General features: G+C 41.9%; 1 protein-coding gene across 2 annotated transcripts in view; it reads right to left on the bottom strand.

Moving 5' to 3' along the window:
* The window catches only part of MOGAT1 (monoacylglycerol O-acyltransferase 1), a 36,344-nt gene extending 19,196 nt beyond the window's left edge, over positions 1-17,148 (bottom strand). Inside the window, exons 1-2 of one of the 2 annotated variants that reach the window (XM_044241693.1) lie at positions 16,936-17,148; positions 394-572 (exon numbers count right to left, since the gene is read on the bottom strand). In XM_044241693.1, the coding sequence (XP_044097628.1) occupies positions 394-572; positions 16,936-17,029 (273 nt within the window). In that variant the 5' untranslated portion in view covers positions 17,030-17,148. The remainder of the gene's footprint in view (positions 1-393; positions 573-16,935) is intronic. The other variant, XM_044241692.1, reaches the window with a different exon arrangement.
* Between the last annotated feature and the right edge of the window lie 812 nt (positions 17,149-17,960).

The following is a 17,960-nucleotide window of genomic DNA, read 5'->3' as shown; positions in this document are numbered from 1 at the left end:
GTGGGGAGGCAGGTGGGGAGGTGGTGGGGAGGGTGGGGGGGTGGCTGCTTCTCACTCTTCCCTCTGCTTATGTTCTCTCTTGCTATCTCTCTCTCAAATAAATGAATAAATATTAAAAACAAACAAACAAAAAAGGAAACGGAAAACATGACTTGTTTAGTTCTCTGGGTTAGAGCTGTTTCCAAATGTGTAAACTATTTCTTGAGCCCAGAGCAGCCCCCACACGTAGCCTTCAAAATGATGTCAATTTAGCTCAGATCCCATTTAGAAATTTGGGCTGATCTGTAGGCTTTCTCCCTCTGCAAAGAGAAAAGCTTGAACTATTTATGATGAAAACAAATTTCCACTCTTCTCCCAGTTCAAGATAGTACAACATAAAACAATTCTACTCACGTGAATTGGAAAATAGTCCTTAAAATACCTCCAAACGGTCCAGCTTCTGACCCAATTGGATCTCCTTCCCCCTTGCTCTGGGGTATTCCAGTCAAAGTAAAGCCATGTCATATAAGGGACATAGAGGAACCAATAGTTGTATACGATCAGTATCACGATGACTGCAATGCACACTTGTGCTGTAAGAAAGGAAAAGACCTCAGGAATCAGGGTCAGTCAGCATCTGCTCACTGTACTGTATAATCAGTGGTCCATGGCAGGGGGGGTTAATTAATACACTAGGTATGTTAAACTGAGCCTAAGTCCAAGTGAGGTAATATAACAAGACAACAATGATACAGTATTATTTAACATTTATTGTCTACTGACTATATGCCAAATACTGTATTATGTATTCTCCCAAAATATTTTCATGTAGTCCTTGCATAGCTACAGTATCAACAAAGTGGCCACAGACAGCCCTTTTTGTAGAAGAGAAAATGGCATGGAGAGGTTAAGTGGATTGCCCAAGCCCAACAGAAAGGAACTGGTTGATCTAAATCCACAGTCTACTCTCAAAGTTGCTGATCTGCAGGCCTCCCTGACATGATATATGGAGGAATCATTGCTGAAAAAAGAGATGCAGGAATTCCTACTATAGGTGTTTACCTTGCTGAGCCACCATTATTTATGTGTCCACAAAGAGGGAACATTCTAGCAACAAACTATTTTCAGAACTCTGTCGCCAGAGACAGAAATAGCGTAGGAGAAACTCTTTACATCTTAGTTCATCTTTCACTACTTACAACATTTTATTATGACAAAGCAAAATCCAAATTGTTTATGCACCGAATGACATAGCTTCAAAATATATGAAGCAAGAAAACTTGACTGGGTAGTAGTGACAAGAATGTTTGCCTTAAAGTAATACATTAAGCTAAGCCAGATTTTTTTTTTTTAAGATCAGTGCTCTCATACTAAAAAATATTTATAAAAAGAGAAATATGAGGGTGCCTCGTGGCTCAGTGGGTTGAAGCCTCTGCCTTCGGCTCAGGTCATGATCCCAGGGTCCTGGGATCGAGCCCCGCATCGGGCTCTCTGCTCTGCAGGGAGACTGCTTCCTCCTCTCGCACTTTCTCTGCCTGCCTCTCTGCCTACTTGTGATCTCTGTCTGTCAAATAAATAAATAAAAAAATTTTTTTTAAAAAAAGAGAGATATGGATGGTCTGGGTGGCTCAGTCAGTTAAGCATGTGACTTGATTTTGGCTCGGGTCCTGATCTCAGGGTCCTGGGAGCCCTGGGTCTTGGTTCCATGCTTTGTGGGGAGCCAGCCTGCTTAAAATGTGCTCCCTCTCCCTCTTTGCTCCCACCCACCCACCCCCTTGCTCTCTCTCAAATAAAGAAATAAATCTTTAAAAAAAGAGAGTGAGAGAAATATTAATAAGAAAGGAGGAGGGAAGCATAAAGCCATAAAACTTGGCACACAGTAAGTGCCCAATAAATACCACCCGTTACCTATGACTTTAAGGACTGCCTTTGTCTCTTCTTCTGTTATGTTCTGCAGTCTTGGTTTTAGAGCTGACTTCAGTTCCCCAAACTCCTATCCACTCCCTATCAACTTTGCTACAAAGAGTTCTGTTTCTAAACTATCCATCATAGTATCCGATTAATAGCACTTCGGCCTATCACAGTTTTGTAGGTACAATTTTTTTTTTTTTGGGCCAAAAATAGAACATGTATTTATATTTCTGGAGTTATATAAATCTGTAAATATCCCGGTATAGATTTAACCTAAATACAGAATTGACCCCCATAAGGGGACAGACCTGCTTTCTCCAGGATAGGTTAAGGTTTGTTAAAGGAAAGTACATGAAAGGTTAAGGAAGAATGTGCCCTCTATCCCTCCATGGGGTGTTTTGTTGCATTTTGGAACAGCCAGGGACGTTTCCATGACTCCAGGAGTACGGCCAAAGAGAGTGTCCTCTGCCCTCATTCCTATCAGGGTCATTTCATTTTGCTTCACCTGCTTCCCTCTACCCAGGTCTGACAATTTACCACTGTTGGTTAATTTTCTCTTTATTTTACTACCATGTGTCAGTTATGTACAAGAAACTTCCATGTGTCAATTATGACACTACCATGTGTCAATTATGTACAAGAAACTTCCATGTGTCAATTATGACACTACCATGTGTCAATTATGTACAAGAAACTTCCTTCCAGGGGCGCCTGGGCGGCTCAGTGGGTTAAACCTCTGCCTTCGGCTCAGGTCATGATCTCAGGGTCCTGGGATCGAGCCCCGCATCAGGCTCTCTGCTCGGCGGGGAGCCTGCTTCCTCCTCTCTCTCTCTCTCTCCCTGCCTCTCTGCCTACTTGTGATCTCTGTCAAATAAATAAATAAAATCTTAAAAAAAAAAAAAAAAGAAACTTCCTTCTAAGGTCTCATTAGGCTGCACTCTCCACTGGATCGGGTGAGCTAAGATGCAGCAGGGAAGGGAGAATCAGTTTCTGAGTGATGACCACCTCCCCCAGGCAATGTCATTTTCTCTCCTCCCAACCCTCAAGGTACACAGTACTGTCCCCATTTTGCTGATGTGGAAACTGAATCTCAGGGATTTTTAGGGTCCAAAGGACTTGAACCTAGATCTGCCTAATTCTTAAACCCACACACTTTTTTCAATTTTTTTTATTATTTTGTTTATTTTTTAAAAGATTTTATTTATTTATTTGATAGACAGAGATTACAAGTAGGCAGAGAGGCAGAGAGAGAGAGAGAGTGGAGGAGGAGGAGGAGGAGGCAGGCTCCCTGCTGAGCAGAGAGCCTGATGCAGGGCTCGATCCCAGGACTCTGGAATCATGACCTGAGCTGAAGGCAGAGGCTTTAACCCACTGAGCCACCCAGGCGCCCCAGACACACACTTTTTTTAAACAAAACAAAACTAATCATAGCTCATGGCAAGAGCACCATAAACTTACAAGTATTTATTAGAAACGCATAGGCAGGCTCATAAGCATAAGAAATCAGGCAAACGGGAGGGTCTGTTTTCCTTACTATAATGATGGAGAAACTGAGACCAAAAGCATAGTAACTTAATTTGAACCATAGGAGTCAAGAGCAGATCCAGAAATAAAGTCCCCGGGCTACGCATTCAGTGTTCCACTAACCCAACCACACACACACTAATTGAATACATACTGCATCTCTCTTCAACAGCCACTAAATGTTCTGCTTGGATGATAGTAAAAACACGGACCTGGAATTGGACTGCTCATGTTGGAATCTGCCACCGACTAGCTGCCTAACCTGCCGCGAGTTCTTTTACTCTTGAACCTTAATGCCTTTACATGTGAGATGAGCTAATGACAGCACCTGCCTCCAAGGATGATGGGGAAATAAACGTAGACACGCCATCATGCCTAGCACACTCTTGACTAATGGGAGCGGCGTTACAGTGATGGTGTTTACTATCACACGTTTGGAAAATGCAAAAACTAAAAGCAGATAAAATAGCACCCACATTCTTATCACTCAACCAAAAGTACTGTTAAAATTTTCCTTGTGTCTTTTTTTTTCCTATGAACAGTTATGTTTCCTTAACATGGCTGATCACTTTTTAAGGTTCTATATTGTATCTCTTACGATGATCTCACACTAGCTGTTTTATTTTATAAATTTGGTATTAAAGCCTCTTCAAAAATGGTCTTTTCGGGATGCCTGGGTGGCGCAGTTGGTTGGACGACTGCCTCCGGCTCAGGGCGTGATCCTGGAGTCCCGGGATCGAGTCCCACATCAGGCTCCCAGCTCCACGGGGAGTCTGCTTCGCTCTCTGACCTTCTCCTCGCTCATGCTCTCTCTCACTGTATCTCTCTCTCAAATAAATAAATAAAAAATCTTTAAAAAAAAAAAAATGGTCTTTTCGGGGTGCCTGGGTGGCTCAGTGGGTTGAAGCCTCTGCCTTCGGCTCAGGTCATGATCCCAGGGTCCTGGGATCAAGCCCCAAATCTGGCTCTCTGCTCAGCAGGGAGCCTGCTTCCTCCTCTCTCTGCCTGCCTCTTTACCTACTTGTGATCTCTGTCTGTCAAATAAATAAATAAAAATCTTTTTAAAAAAAAGGTCTTTTTGATGACTGATTCACATTCCATTGGATGGCAATACTAATTCAACCATTCTTTTCTTTTTGAAAATGTGGGCTTCTCACAAATTTTCTCTAGAAACATAAACTTGTATAACATTTGCCCACATTTTAATTAATTTCTAGAGGACAGTCAGGAAAACCCTGGATCACCAAGCAGAAACACCTCTGTCACTTGATACACTCTGATTCCTCACAATCCAAAGGCGCTGTTCTAATTTAAACTCCCACTGCACACATTGCATGCATTCTTTAATATTTCATATCGTTTACAGCACCAAAATAGCTTTTTCAATCCCATGATCCTACATTGGACTAAAAAAGAAAACGCTTAAAAAACTAGGTGACTGGATCACCTCTCTTTTCTATTTTTATCCCATTAAGCAATCCAAGGTAACGTGATTCCTCTGAATGGGAGGTCAAAGAGAAAAGATTTTTAAAAGTCTACTCCAATGTACTGCATGGTTCTCAAAACTGATACTGATACCTTTTAAAAGCGTCTTGATCTACAAACCAAGTTGCACAGAAGGCATAAATTTCAGTTGTGATGACCAAGGTATATGTTGAATGAAAAACCAAAAGCCAGCCTCTATCACTCACACTCTATTATAACTTCATGCCCACAGATTCTACTTCCTGTACATCATCAAGAAGCAGCCTCCCCCTCACTTCTTTTTTTAATTGCAGTGAAACTCACGTAACACAAATGAACCATTTTAAAGAAATCAATCTGGTAGCGCTTAATACATTCACAGTGTTGTAATTCTACCTAGTTGCAAAATACTTAGATCACTCAAAAATGAAACCCTGAGCCCATCAGGCAGTTACTCCCTATTCCCTTCTTCTCTGCCCCTGGCAACCAGCAATCTGCATTATGTCTATGTCGAGATATTTCATATGAATGGAATGATCCAACACGTAAGCTTCTGTAGACTTTCACTTAGTATCAGGTGTTTGAAGTTCATCTGTCTTGAAGCGTGTATCAGTACATCATTCCTTTTTAGGGTTGAATAATATTCCCCTATATGACTATATCATGATGTGTTCATCCATTCATCTGTTCAACATTCACCATTCAACATTTGATTTGTTTCCACCTTCTGGCTACTATGAATAGTGCTGCAATGGCCCATCCACTTCAACAGTACTAAGAGAAACAAATAGCGCTCAGCGAAAATGTATGGCATTGTCATTAAATTTAGCAACACCAATAAAGGGACAAAATGACATGACGCCTCTTGATAGGATCTAATGGGAAATAAACCTCATTACTTTTGCAGTCCTTTTGCCAAAAACACTCAACTTGACTCTAATCATGACAACATATTTAGGCAAGTCCAGACTCCAGGACATTCTATAAGATAGTTAGCTGGGGCTATTCAGAAAATACCAGAGTTATAAGAGATTAAAAAAAAAAATAAAAGGTGGGGCACCTGGGTGGCTCAGCCGGTTAAGCATCTGCCTTTGGCTCAGGTCCTGATCCTAGGGTCCTAGGATCCAGCCTCGTATGGGGCTCCCTGCTCAGTGGCATGTCAGCTTCTCCCTCTGTCTCTCCCTTGCTGCTGCCCCCTCTCTCTCTAACAAATAAATAAAATCTTGGGGGATAAAGAAAGGTATAGGAGCTGGTCTGGCTTTAAAGGAAAATTTGAAGACAATTAAAGAAACCTGAATATGGCAAACCATAAGTGACTCTTAATCTCACAAAACAAACTGAGGGTTGCTGGGGGGAGGGGGGTTGGGAGAAGGGGGGGTGGGGTTATGGACATTGGGGAGGGTATGTGCTTTGGTGAGTGCTGTGAAGTGTGTAATCTGGCGATTCACAGACCTGTACCCCTGGGGATAAAAATATATGTTTATAAAAAATAAAAAATTTTTAAAAAAAGAAACCTGAATATGAGCCGTATATTAAATAAGATTATTGTATCACTGACAAATGTTGGGCGTATGATATTGGGATTGTGATTATGTAGAAGTTCCTTGTTTTCAAGAGACACATTCTCTAGTATTTATCATGAAGTGCCATGATGTCTACAACTTACTTTCTTACTTTCAAATGGTTCAACAGTAATAAGAAGAAGAAAGTGTATGTGGAGGGGGACACAGAGAGGGAGAGAGTGTGTGTGTGTGTGTATGCATTCAAATGTGGAGAAATGCTAAGACCTGGTGAATCCAGGTTGAAAAAAAAGGCTTACTGAACTATTCTTTCAATACTTCTGTAAGTTTGAAATTTTCCAAATTAAAAAATGGGAGGAAATACATGACCTACACATATAACTGATCATCGCAGGTTAAGCACTGCTATCTGGCTGGGAATGAGCTGGAGTATAACAGAGCCAACCCTGCATTTGCAAAAAAAAAATCTTGACTTCCAACCTTCCACTCGTAGAGGGAATCACTGAATGAACCACTTGGAACCTTTCAAAGCTGCCTGTAGGTTTTCCTAGCTTTACAGAAAAGAAGTGTTCTAGCAAAATCAGGGGTGAAGATTACATTTTTCCCATGAACTGAAGACTTCTGGCAAGGAGGGGTGGCAAGGTGTGTGCTCTGGGGTGGGGGAAAGTTCCTCAGTGCTTAGGTAGATCCATATGTCATTTTCTGCAGCATTAACTAATGACCTTCCTCTGCTGTCCCGTGCCCCTTCCTGACTCCAGTGCACTCACCTGGATGCTGACAACAGTTCAAGGGTGCTGATCTAGAAAGCACAAATGCAAAGGCATTGTCTGATCCAGGGCAAAACGCCCATCAGTGCTGGCAGAATTTGAAAAGTCCGTGAATCCTAATGACATGTTTTATCTATAGGCACTTCTTCAAAGACCTGATGTATATAAACTGATAAATCCTTTAAGTCCTCAGTGTAACTTTATCAGTTTTTCAAGATATCAGACAGTAATATTTAGAACACGGAAAAATAAGTGGTTAATAAAACTTAGAGAACACACAGGCTTTCGAATACTGACAGCACACTGGGAAACTCCATAAACGTTCTTAGCCCCCACTGACTGCTTGAGACATTCAAAAACACCAATGGCAAACGATTCACTCCAAAATGTTATTTGATTTGTTCTCCAGTGTGCGTATTTCTTTAGTAAAAGTAAGTTTTAAAAAACAGGTAAACAGGAGGAAAAAATACACCAAAATATTGATAATAATTACCTCTGAATAAGAATATGGAATTTCTCTAGGGTTCTTTAAAAGCCCTTCTACACTTTTCAATTCTTCTAATAACTAGTCTGAATTATCTTATAATCAAGATTATTTTTTAAAAAGAAACAAAATGGGGCACCCGGGTGGCTCAGTCTTTAAGTGCCTGCCTTCGGCTCAGGTCATGATCCCAGCCCCGCATCTGGCTCCCTGCTAAGCCGGAAGCCAGCTTTTTCCTCTCTCACTCCCCCGATTGTATGCCCTCTCTCACTGTCTCTCTCTGTCAAACAAATAAATAAAATCTTAAAAAAAAAAAAAGAAGAAGAAGAAAGAAACAAAATGGCTCCACTAGAAAGAAATAAGAAAACAAACTGTAGAACAAATCTACTTATGTGAGAATATTCTCGTCTTGAACATGATTCTATTAAATTTCCATGAGCAAACAGGATCAGAAAAATATTGCAAAAACTACTTAAGTTTTATGTATCTGGATTAAATAACGACCAATATTAAGAAATAATTCGAAATGTTTAATTTGTATGTATATCCTTCCCACTTGTATCCAGGAAGTTTTCATTTCTCCCCTATGAAAATTGTTTCTATACTTATTTTAACCATGCAACAGAGTATGGAAGAAGGAAATGGAATTCAAAGTTTAGCACATCATATTCTCTTCTTTCCTGTTCCTGAGGCACTGTATTTCAAAACACAATCAGAGCCATCTGTTGATTATAAGAATGTAAGCGTAACATTCTTCTGATTTTTAAAATTCCTATTTAGGGAACTTACCTCCCAGAGTTTCTTAGGATGGTACTAAAAGACAAACCTCAGATCCCTCTGCAGAATTTTGCATCTCAGTATTCCTCATACATGGTTCTGTTCCACATTGCTTTTAAAATGTCTTAGGGAGAGGGAACTGCCTTTTACTCGTCTAAAAGCAAATTCATTATTGGACCTACTTCTTCACCTAATGAATGCACATAAATTACCAGGATCCAGTTGAAATGAGTCCCATGTTCCTAATATTTCTGAAATGTTTACCATTTGAAGGACAAAATAAGCACAACGATTTTGTATAGCTACAAACTGAAAACCATAATTAAAGAGAGACATAACTAAATGCAACATGTGGGTTCCTTTGCTATAAAGGACATTTGTGGGGCAGTTACCGGAATATGAATAGGGTCTGTGTATGGATTAGGCTGATGAACGTACCAGTTTTTTTTCTCATTTAAATAATTGTACTGTGGTTATATAAGAGAGTATTCTTGGTTTTAGGAAATATACACCAAAGTACTTAAGTATAAAGGAAAACCAAGTCTGTAACTTATCCTTAAAGACTTTAAAAAAAAAAAAAAAGTAACTATGCATGTGTGTGTGTCTGCGCTCACATGTGTGTTTGTGAAAAGAAAGAGAAAGGGACAGAGAAAGAAAGAAAACATGGTAAAATGTTAACATTTGGGGAATCTGGTGAAGGAATACTGGAATTTTTGTAATTTTCTGGAATTTTTCTTTTCTTTCTTTTTTCTTTTAAAGATTTTATTTATTTATTTTTGTGAGAGAAAGAGTGACGGAACATGAGGGGGAGAGTGGGCAGAGGGAAAAGCGGACTGGGATCATGACCTGAGGCAGATGCCTAACGAACAGAGCTACGCAGGTACCCAGATGCCCAGAATTTTTATTTTCTACAGTGCATATTTCTGAAATTATTTCAAAATAAAAAGCTTAAGGGCGCTTGGGTGGCTCAGTGGGTTAAAGCCTCTGCCTTCGGCTCAGGTCATGATCCCAGAGTCCTGGGATCGGGTCCCGCATCCGGCTCTCTGCTCAGCAGGGAGCCTGCTTCCCTCTCTCTCTCTCTCTCTCTCTCTCTCTCTGCCTGCCTCTCTGCCTGCTTGTGATCTCTGTCTGTCAAAACAAAACAAAACAAAACAAAACAAAAAACCATATAATGGCCCTCCCGAGACCTACAGAATCAAAGTCTCTGGGTAATTTGCATTTTAACAAAAATCCCCAAGTCATTCTTAAATAGGATCTAAAGTTTAAAAACTTCTGCTATAAATAAAATCACACAGTGGAAGACTCAGTATTTTTGAGATATCAATTTTTTCCAAATTCATCTATAGATTAATTACAATAAAAAAAAATCAATTCCAATGAAAACCCAATGGGCATTTTTTGTGTGTGTGATAACTGACGAGCTGATTCTAAAGTGCAAATGGAAACACAAAGAATTTATATGATTATCAAAACCACTCTGAAAAAAAAAGCATCAAGTTTTGAGGGCTAACGAGATCTGATTTCACAAATTATTATAAAGCTAAAGCAATCACAACAGCATTGTACTGACATCAAGATAGACAAACAGATGAATGGAACAGACCAGAGACTCCAGAAGTAAACCCACCCATATACAAATACACAGGGCACTACAGTAGAGAAGGGACAGATTCTGGTTTGGTTTTGTTTTTTAAGACACAGGACAGGAACTAGCTGGATTACACATATGCCAGAAAAATGAACTTAGACCTTGCAGCACTTACAAAAAGTAATCTCTGTATAAAAAGTGCAGCACTTATAAAAAGTATCTCTGTATAAAACCTAAAACTATAAAACATGTAGAAGAAAGTATAAAAAAATCTTTCTGGCCTTGGATCCCTAAATAAAAAAACACCAAAAACACAATCCACAAAGAAAATATGGATAGATTGGACTCTGCCAAAGTTAAAAACATCTGTTCTTTCAAAGACAGTTTAGAGAATGAAAAGATAAGCCCTAGAGTGGAAGAAAATTCTATACAAATTATATACCTGACAAAAGACTTGTATCCCAAAGAACACAACCAACTCTCTAAACCCAATAGAAAGAAAACAAGCAACCCAACTAAAAATGGGCAAAAGATTTCAACAGGTACTTCAAAAGGTAAAATACACAAATAGCAAATAAGTATATGAAAAGAAGCTCAACGTCATTAGCCATCAGGGAAATGCAAACTAAAACCACAATGAAACACTACTGCGTACTTATTAAACCCCAAAATTTAAAAAAATGGGTATATCTAGTGATGGCAAGGATCTGGAGGAACTGGAACTTTCATACACTACTGGTATGAATAGAAAAATGGTACAACCACTTGGGAAGAAAATTTGGCAGTTTCTTAGAAAGTTAAACCTGGGGTACCTGGGTGGTTCAGCTGGTTAAGCATCCACCTTCGGCTCAGGTCATGATCGATCTCAGAGTCCCGTCTCAGGCTCCCCTCTTCCTCCTCTCCTCCTGCCCTTTTTCCCCTCCCCACCTCCACTTGTGCTCTCTCTCTCTCTCTCAAATAAATAGACAAAATCTTTTTCTTTTTTAAGTTAAACCTGCAAATACCATTCCGTGACCAGCCATTCTGTTCCCAGGTTTGGAAATAAAGAAAAAAGAAAGCACGTGTTCATACAAAGACTTGTAGGCAGAAATTCACAGCAACATCATTCATAATACCTACAACCCAACTATTCACCAACAGATGAACAAATTGCAATGTATCCCTTCACTAGAATACGCCTTCAAAACAAAAGGCAGTGAACTACTTATACACAAGATCCAATCTGAAAATAATGATGCTGGGCGAAGAAAAACAGACCAAAAAAGAGTACCTATGGCATGCCTCCATTGATATGAAACACTACGCAACCCAATCTGTAGGAGAGAAAACACAAGAGATGAAGGGCAATGGAGAAGGAGGGATTACAAAAGGGGTAGGACAGACCTTTGGGATGATGTTCATTGTCTCACTGTGGTAATGTCTTGGAGAGATCTATGTCAGCTTATCAAACTGTATACTGTATCATATCAAACTGTATACATATCAAACTGTATGTCAGCCATGCTTCAAGAACAATGCTCAAGTAAATAAATAAACCCACTCAGTAGAAGATCATGGGCCAATCCAATGCCATCTAAGCAAGACACTTAACCTCTTGCGTTCCAGTCTTGTCATCTAAAAAAGGAAATCTAGTCCTCTCTGCCACAAGCAGTTACAGGTAAAAGACAGTCAGTAAATGCTGGCTCTCTCTCTGTCAGCTTCCTACTTTCCAGTTAGCAGGCTGGTAGCCCACAAACTAATATGTAATGGTTCAGTTTCTCGAATATTACGATCAGATGGCTGGTGATCCAGCAGTCCCACTCTGGGAATTTATCCAAAGGAAACGAAATCATCATCTCAAAAAGAAATCTGCCCGTCACCCCCCCACCCACCGTGTTCACTGCAGCATGGCTTACAGTTGTCAAGACATGGAAGCGACATTAAGTGTCCATGGATAAAGATAAGTATGTTATCCGGCCATTAAAAAAAAAAGGGAAAGAAATCCTGCCATGTGTGGTACCATTGGACAGACATTGAGGACATTAGGCTAAGTGGAATTAGTGAGACAGAGAAAGACAAACATTGTATGATCTCACTTGTGTGTGAAATTTTAAAAAGAAAACAAACAAAACTAATTCTTAGGTGTGCCTGGGTGGCTCAGTCCGTTGAACGTCAGACTCTTAGTTTCAGCTCAGGTCATGATCTCGGGTTTGGGAGGTTGAACCCCACATAAGACTCCATGACCAGCGTGGAGACTGCTTAAGAGTCTCTCTTCCTCTCCCTCTGCCCCTCTATCCCTCTACCCATCCCCCCACAAAACACAAACACAAAACCCAAAAATGAATTTGTAAAAACAGAGAACAGATTAGTGGTTGCCAGAAGCAGGGGGTGGAGGGGTGGGCAAATTGAGTGAAGAGGGTCAAAATGTACAAACTTCCAGTTATAAGATAAGTAAGTGCTGGGGATGGACTGCACAGCATAGTGACTATCGTCAACAATACTGTGTGTGTGTGTGTGTGTGTATTTTTAGATGTTATTTATTTATTTGAGGGAGAGCACAAACAGAGGGAGCAGCAGGCAAAGCTAGAGGGAGAAGCAGACACCATGCTGACTGAGCAGGGAGCCTGACATGGGACTCAATACCAAGACTCTGGCATCATGACCTAAGCTGAAAGCAGCCATTTAACCGACTGAGCCACGCAGATGTCCCAACAATACTATATTGTATTTGAAAGTTGCTAAAAGTTCTCATCACAAAGAAAATATATTTGTGGGCACCTGGGTGGCTCAATGGGTTAAGCCTCTGCCTTCGGCCCAGTCATGATCTCAGGGTCCTGGATCGAGGCCTGTCCTGGGCTCTCTGCTCAGCAGGGAGCCTGCTTCCCCAGCCCCTCTCTCTGCCTGCCTCTCTACCTACTTGTGATCCTTCTGTCAAATAAATGAATAAAATCTTAAAAAAAAAAAAGAAAAAAGATTTGTAATTATGTATGATGATAGACATTAACATTGTGAAAATTATTTTGTCATAAACACATGTATCAAATCATTATTAATATAATCCACCTAATACTAATACAATGTTATAAAACTGGATGACAGGTATATAACATTTAAGAGTGCATGACTAAATGAAACATTTTGAGATTTTGAAAATACATTTCAAGGGCTAATAGCTTAAACTCATTTCCTGGAAAGGAAAATGCTTTCCAAGATTTTGATTTAGAGGTCTTAAAATAGACAGTTAATAAAACTCCCTTGACACCACTGAAAGTACCTTCTACATCTACTCCGTCCTTCAAGACTGATCATTAAATGGAAAGAAAGAAGTAAGCTCTTATCCTACCATTCCAGTACGAATTGAATTGTAGGGTAGTCAAATGGCCCTAAATGACGGAGAAAAATTATTCTTTGCAGAAATTCTAGCCAGTAAATGACAGAATAAGAAAACTAGCATTTTGCAGGCCCACATAGCAGTTGACTCAGGCAAGGATCATTAATGCAGTCCATTAGGGTCAGTGGAGAACTTTTACTTGCACATGCCAATTACCAGCCCTCAGATTACTTCCTATCTGCACCCACCGATCACGCTTAGACACTACTAATGGGACAACTGGACATTGTGTGCACCCTGACATAATTCAGTGTGAAGTACACAGTGGTGCCTGGGGAAGAGGCCTTGCCACAAAGGTTTAATTTACATCGAATCAAGCCTTGGCAGGCCGGGAGGCAGGTTAAGCCTCTGCCATTGCTTGAGGTCATGATCCCAGGCTGGAGTTGGCTTCTCCTCTACCTCTGCCGCTCACCCAGCTTGTGTGCTCTGTCTCAAATAAATAAAAATCTTAAAAATAAATAAATAAATCTCATTAAGTCTTAGATCTAACTTCCACTATAGAAGAAATACAGGGTAAAAAGAAAGAAAGAAAGAAAGACAGGGTGTTGGGGGACAGGTTAACATTACAAAAGAAGCAATCAGGAAAACCACGAAGGGAGACACCCTGCAGGACAGATAGCCTCTTTTTTTTACCATTTCGCTGACAGTTAAACAAATAGGGAACACTGTTCTAAATTAAAAGACATGTAAAGACCAACTGCAACACAAGGATCTTGTTTGGAACCTGGTTCAAATAAATCACCAAGAAAAGTGTACTTCCGGCACAATTTAGGAAATATGCACTTAGTTTAAATGATTTGAAGCAATGATTGTTAATTATGCTACATGTGTACTATAAATATGTAAAAAATACTTAATCTTATATGTGCATACCGAAGTATTTAGGATTAAAATATACGATTTAAAATGTCTTTGCAGGGTGCCTCGGTGGCTCAGTGGGTTAAGCCGCTGCCTTAGGCTCGGGTCATGATCTCAGGGTCCTGGGATCGAGTCCCGCATTGGGCTCTCTGCTCAGCGGGGGACCTGCTTCCTCCTCTCTCTCTCTGCCTGCCTCTCTGCCTACTTGTGATCTCTCTCTGTCAAATAAATAAATAAATAATCTTAAAAAAAAAGTCTTTGCAAAAACAATAGATAAAACCAATATGGTAAATTGTTAAAAAAAAAAACCAATATGGTAAATTGTTAAAATAATTATAAACCCAGGTAATGGGTATATATGAGAGTTCACACACTTCTCTCTACTTTTTGCATGTTTGAAAGTTTTAAAATAAAATTACCGCTACATATAGTACAAAATAATACACTCCTAGTAACAAAAATGTCAAATGCATGCAGTAAAAGGCATTTAAATGGTCTGCAAGCCACTCTAGTCTGACTCAAATTAAGAATCATTAGTCATACCTCAGTCACTGGTTCACTCACATTTGACACCTGCGGCTCCCCCACCTGTGACCTTGAGCAACTGACTTCACCCCTAGGCACCTTCATTTGTAAAACGAGTATGGGGCAGGGCCTACCTCCAATGGTTGCTGTGAGGGTGATGCAGGTTAATACAACTAGAGACACATGCGAGCGGAGAGCCTCCCTTCTGGGTGACACAGTGGGGACAGTCATTCCACAAGTATTTACTTTGTGCCTTCCAGGGGCCAGGCTCCCACACTGAGCTGGTGGACAAGGTTGGTCATGCAGACCTTTCTCAAGTAACCACAGACATACATAAATACAAGCAATGACAATGACTGACTGCCATAAAAGGAAAGGACCGTGGGCCACCAGAGGTGTGCAACTGATCAGCAAGTTAGACAGTCTCCAAGTTTGAGCCATTGGAGTGGGCGGCACAGTGGTTAAAGCAGGGACCCTGGGTAGAATATTTGGGATTGGACTTGGCTCCTCGCACTCCGACCAGCTATGTGACCTCGAACAATTTACTTCACCTCCTAGTTTCCTTATCTGTCCAATGAGTGCAGGGACACACACTCCTTTTCTCATAGAGTTGTTGGGAAGATCGCAGGGTTGATAGTGTATGGTGCTTAGAACAGGGCTTGGCACACACTAAGCCCTCAATAAGTGTTTGTTATGATGTCAATGTTGTGATGTCCTTTGCTCCTTGGACTGTAATGCTGCCACACCTCTTGGGGTTTGGCCTGTGAAGACTTAATGAGTTACCAGTTTGAAGTTCCTTTTTCAGTAAACCCTAGCTGTACCCTAGAGTCACTTGGAGAGTTGGTGTGTGTATACACACACACATTTATATAGTTACATAGATACACAAAATATTGATCCACGGGCTCCATTCTGTAACGAACTTATTAAAGATACTAGGGATGGAGCCCCCAATACCTGTATTTTTTAGAAGCTCCCCCAGTGATTCTAATGTGTAACCAGGGTCAAGAACCACTGACACAGGGCGCCTGGGTGGCTCAGTGGGTTAAGCCGCTGCCTTCAGCTCAGGTCATGATCTCAGGGTCCTGGGATCGAGTCCCACATCGGGCTCTCTGCTCAGCGGGGAGACTGCTTCCTCCTCTCTCTCTGCCTGCCTCTCTGCCTACTTGTGATCTCTCTCTGTCAAATAAATAAATATAATCTTTAAAAAAAAAAAAGAACCACTGACACAGGCATTGAAAATATGAAAGCATTTCAAAACTGTAGACTTCTACAGTGCAAAGAATTTATTATTATTATTATCATTGTGGCCTCCACAGGGTAGAACCCATGATCTTAATATAGCATACAAATGCTGTTAGCCTTCAGAACAGCGCCAAGTTTTCGATAATTCCTCCCTCGTTTCATACCATCCACGCCCCATTTACTCCAAGAGCTGAACAAACATCCAGGAAAAAAAAGCACTTGGGTAACCCAACCCGCTCCATCTAGCGACAGCCTCAAGGTGCCTTTCTCGATGGGATTAACTTGGGAACCCGCTAGAACACACCCTTGGGTTGAGTTATTTACCTACAGAAGCCACCCAAGCGAAACCCGTGTTTGCTGCAGGACTTCCTTGTACAAAGGTACGTTTCTGCACCAGAGGGATCTTAAACACGGAAACGCTTACGCGGCTATTTGTCACGAGGGTGGGATGAGGAAGGAATCAGGCTGTAAATACTCGAGCATTGTTTTTTTGTTTTTTAATCAGTCGACAATTCAGGAAACGAGTTTACTAACTTTGCAGGCCTATAGTGCAATGTTCCAGGGCTTGATTGGATTCTGGTGACATCTGGGTATATCCATTTGCCAAAACTCATCAAGTTGCATAATTATCATCAGTGACTTTTACTGTAGGTAAGGTAGGCATCAATGAAAAAAAAAAAAAAAATCCCAGGGAAAGCAGTTGCCGAACAGTCCTTCGCTACGAGGTGCACGTGGGGAGAAAAACCAAGAGTCCCAAGTTAGCTCTCCAAAGCCCTCTCTGACCTTCTTGTTCTGACTTACACGGGAAGAAGGCGGATCTAAGCGCGTCCTTGGACAAGGACTGTCGGCGAGGGAGGAGACGGAGACCCCCTGCACCGAATAGACTGGCCTGGATCTTGGCGCCCGGGAGCGCGCGGGGTCCTTACCGAGCAGCAGGAAGGACAGGACCCACTGCAGCACCGCGGCGGTCTGCAGCCGCCGCGCCAGCGGGATGTTAAGCGGCGCAAACTCGACCTTCATGCTCCGGCCCGGGACAGGACTGCGCCGACTGCGAGCGCCTGGTAGATTCGCGGCGCCTGGGAGGAGTGAGCGGCCGGATTCCGGCCCCGCGCGGGACAGCCCCGGGGCGGCGAGGGGGAAGCCGCGGCGACGCCCGGGTAGCAGGCGGGGGCCGGACTTCGTCGGGGGGGGAGGGTGGGGCGGGAGGGCTGAGGCTGGGGGCTGCCAATCGCGCGCGCCCGGGCCGAGGTGCAGCTGGCGCGCCCGGGCGCATTGGCCCCAGCGCCACGGCGCTGATGAGAGCGCGCTGCTGTGGGTACTAGGGATGGCGAGGGGTCAGCTGGTGGCCTCCCCGAGCTCGGCAGCCTGGGCTTCTGCAGCCTTGAGGATAACCTGGGATCTCCACTGGGATCTGATCGTTGTTCAGCTACTCCATCACCTTCAGTATCTGCCCTCAAACCCACCCCTTCCTCTGACTACTCTGGCTGGGGAGGGATTAGTTTAAGAAATCGACCACCAGCTAGAAGGAGGTGCGGGACATTGCTTCTGTGTATTCTGTGTGTTTATTGGTGTGTGTACCCTACCTCACCTTTTAACTCCTGCGGGAGAGGAGAGGCAAGGATCCGACTTCCTCCCTTGGATACTCAGATCCTTCCACTAGTTCCGGAAACCTTTCATTTATTCATTCCTTTAACAGATACTGACTGAATACCTACCACAGGTCAGGAACCATTCTGGGCCCTGGCCTTATACCTGGTTACCTAGACATTCATTGATTCTGCTCTGAGTACAAATTACGGGCGGAGACAAACATTAAGCAAAATAACCACATAATTGGGTGTGTAATTGCAAAGTGAAACCCTACTGTGAATGGCTGTAGGAGGGTTATAGGACTTAAGCTGGAGGTCAGGGAAGTCTCTGAAGAAGTGACCTTGAGCTATAAAGGTGAATC

The sequence above is a fragment of the Neovison vison genome, chromosome 3, assembly GCF_020171115.1.
Source record: "Neovison vison isolate M4711 chromosome 3, ASM_NN_V1, whole genome shotgun sequence".
NCBI classification, from domain to species: Eukaryota; Metazoa; Chordata; class Mammalia; order Carnivora; family Mustelidae; genus Neogale; species Neogale vison.
The sequence above is the reverse complement of the archived record's forward strand: the minus strand, read 5'-3'. Positions and strand labels throughout refer to the sequence as shown.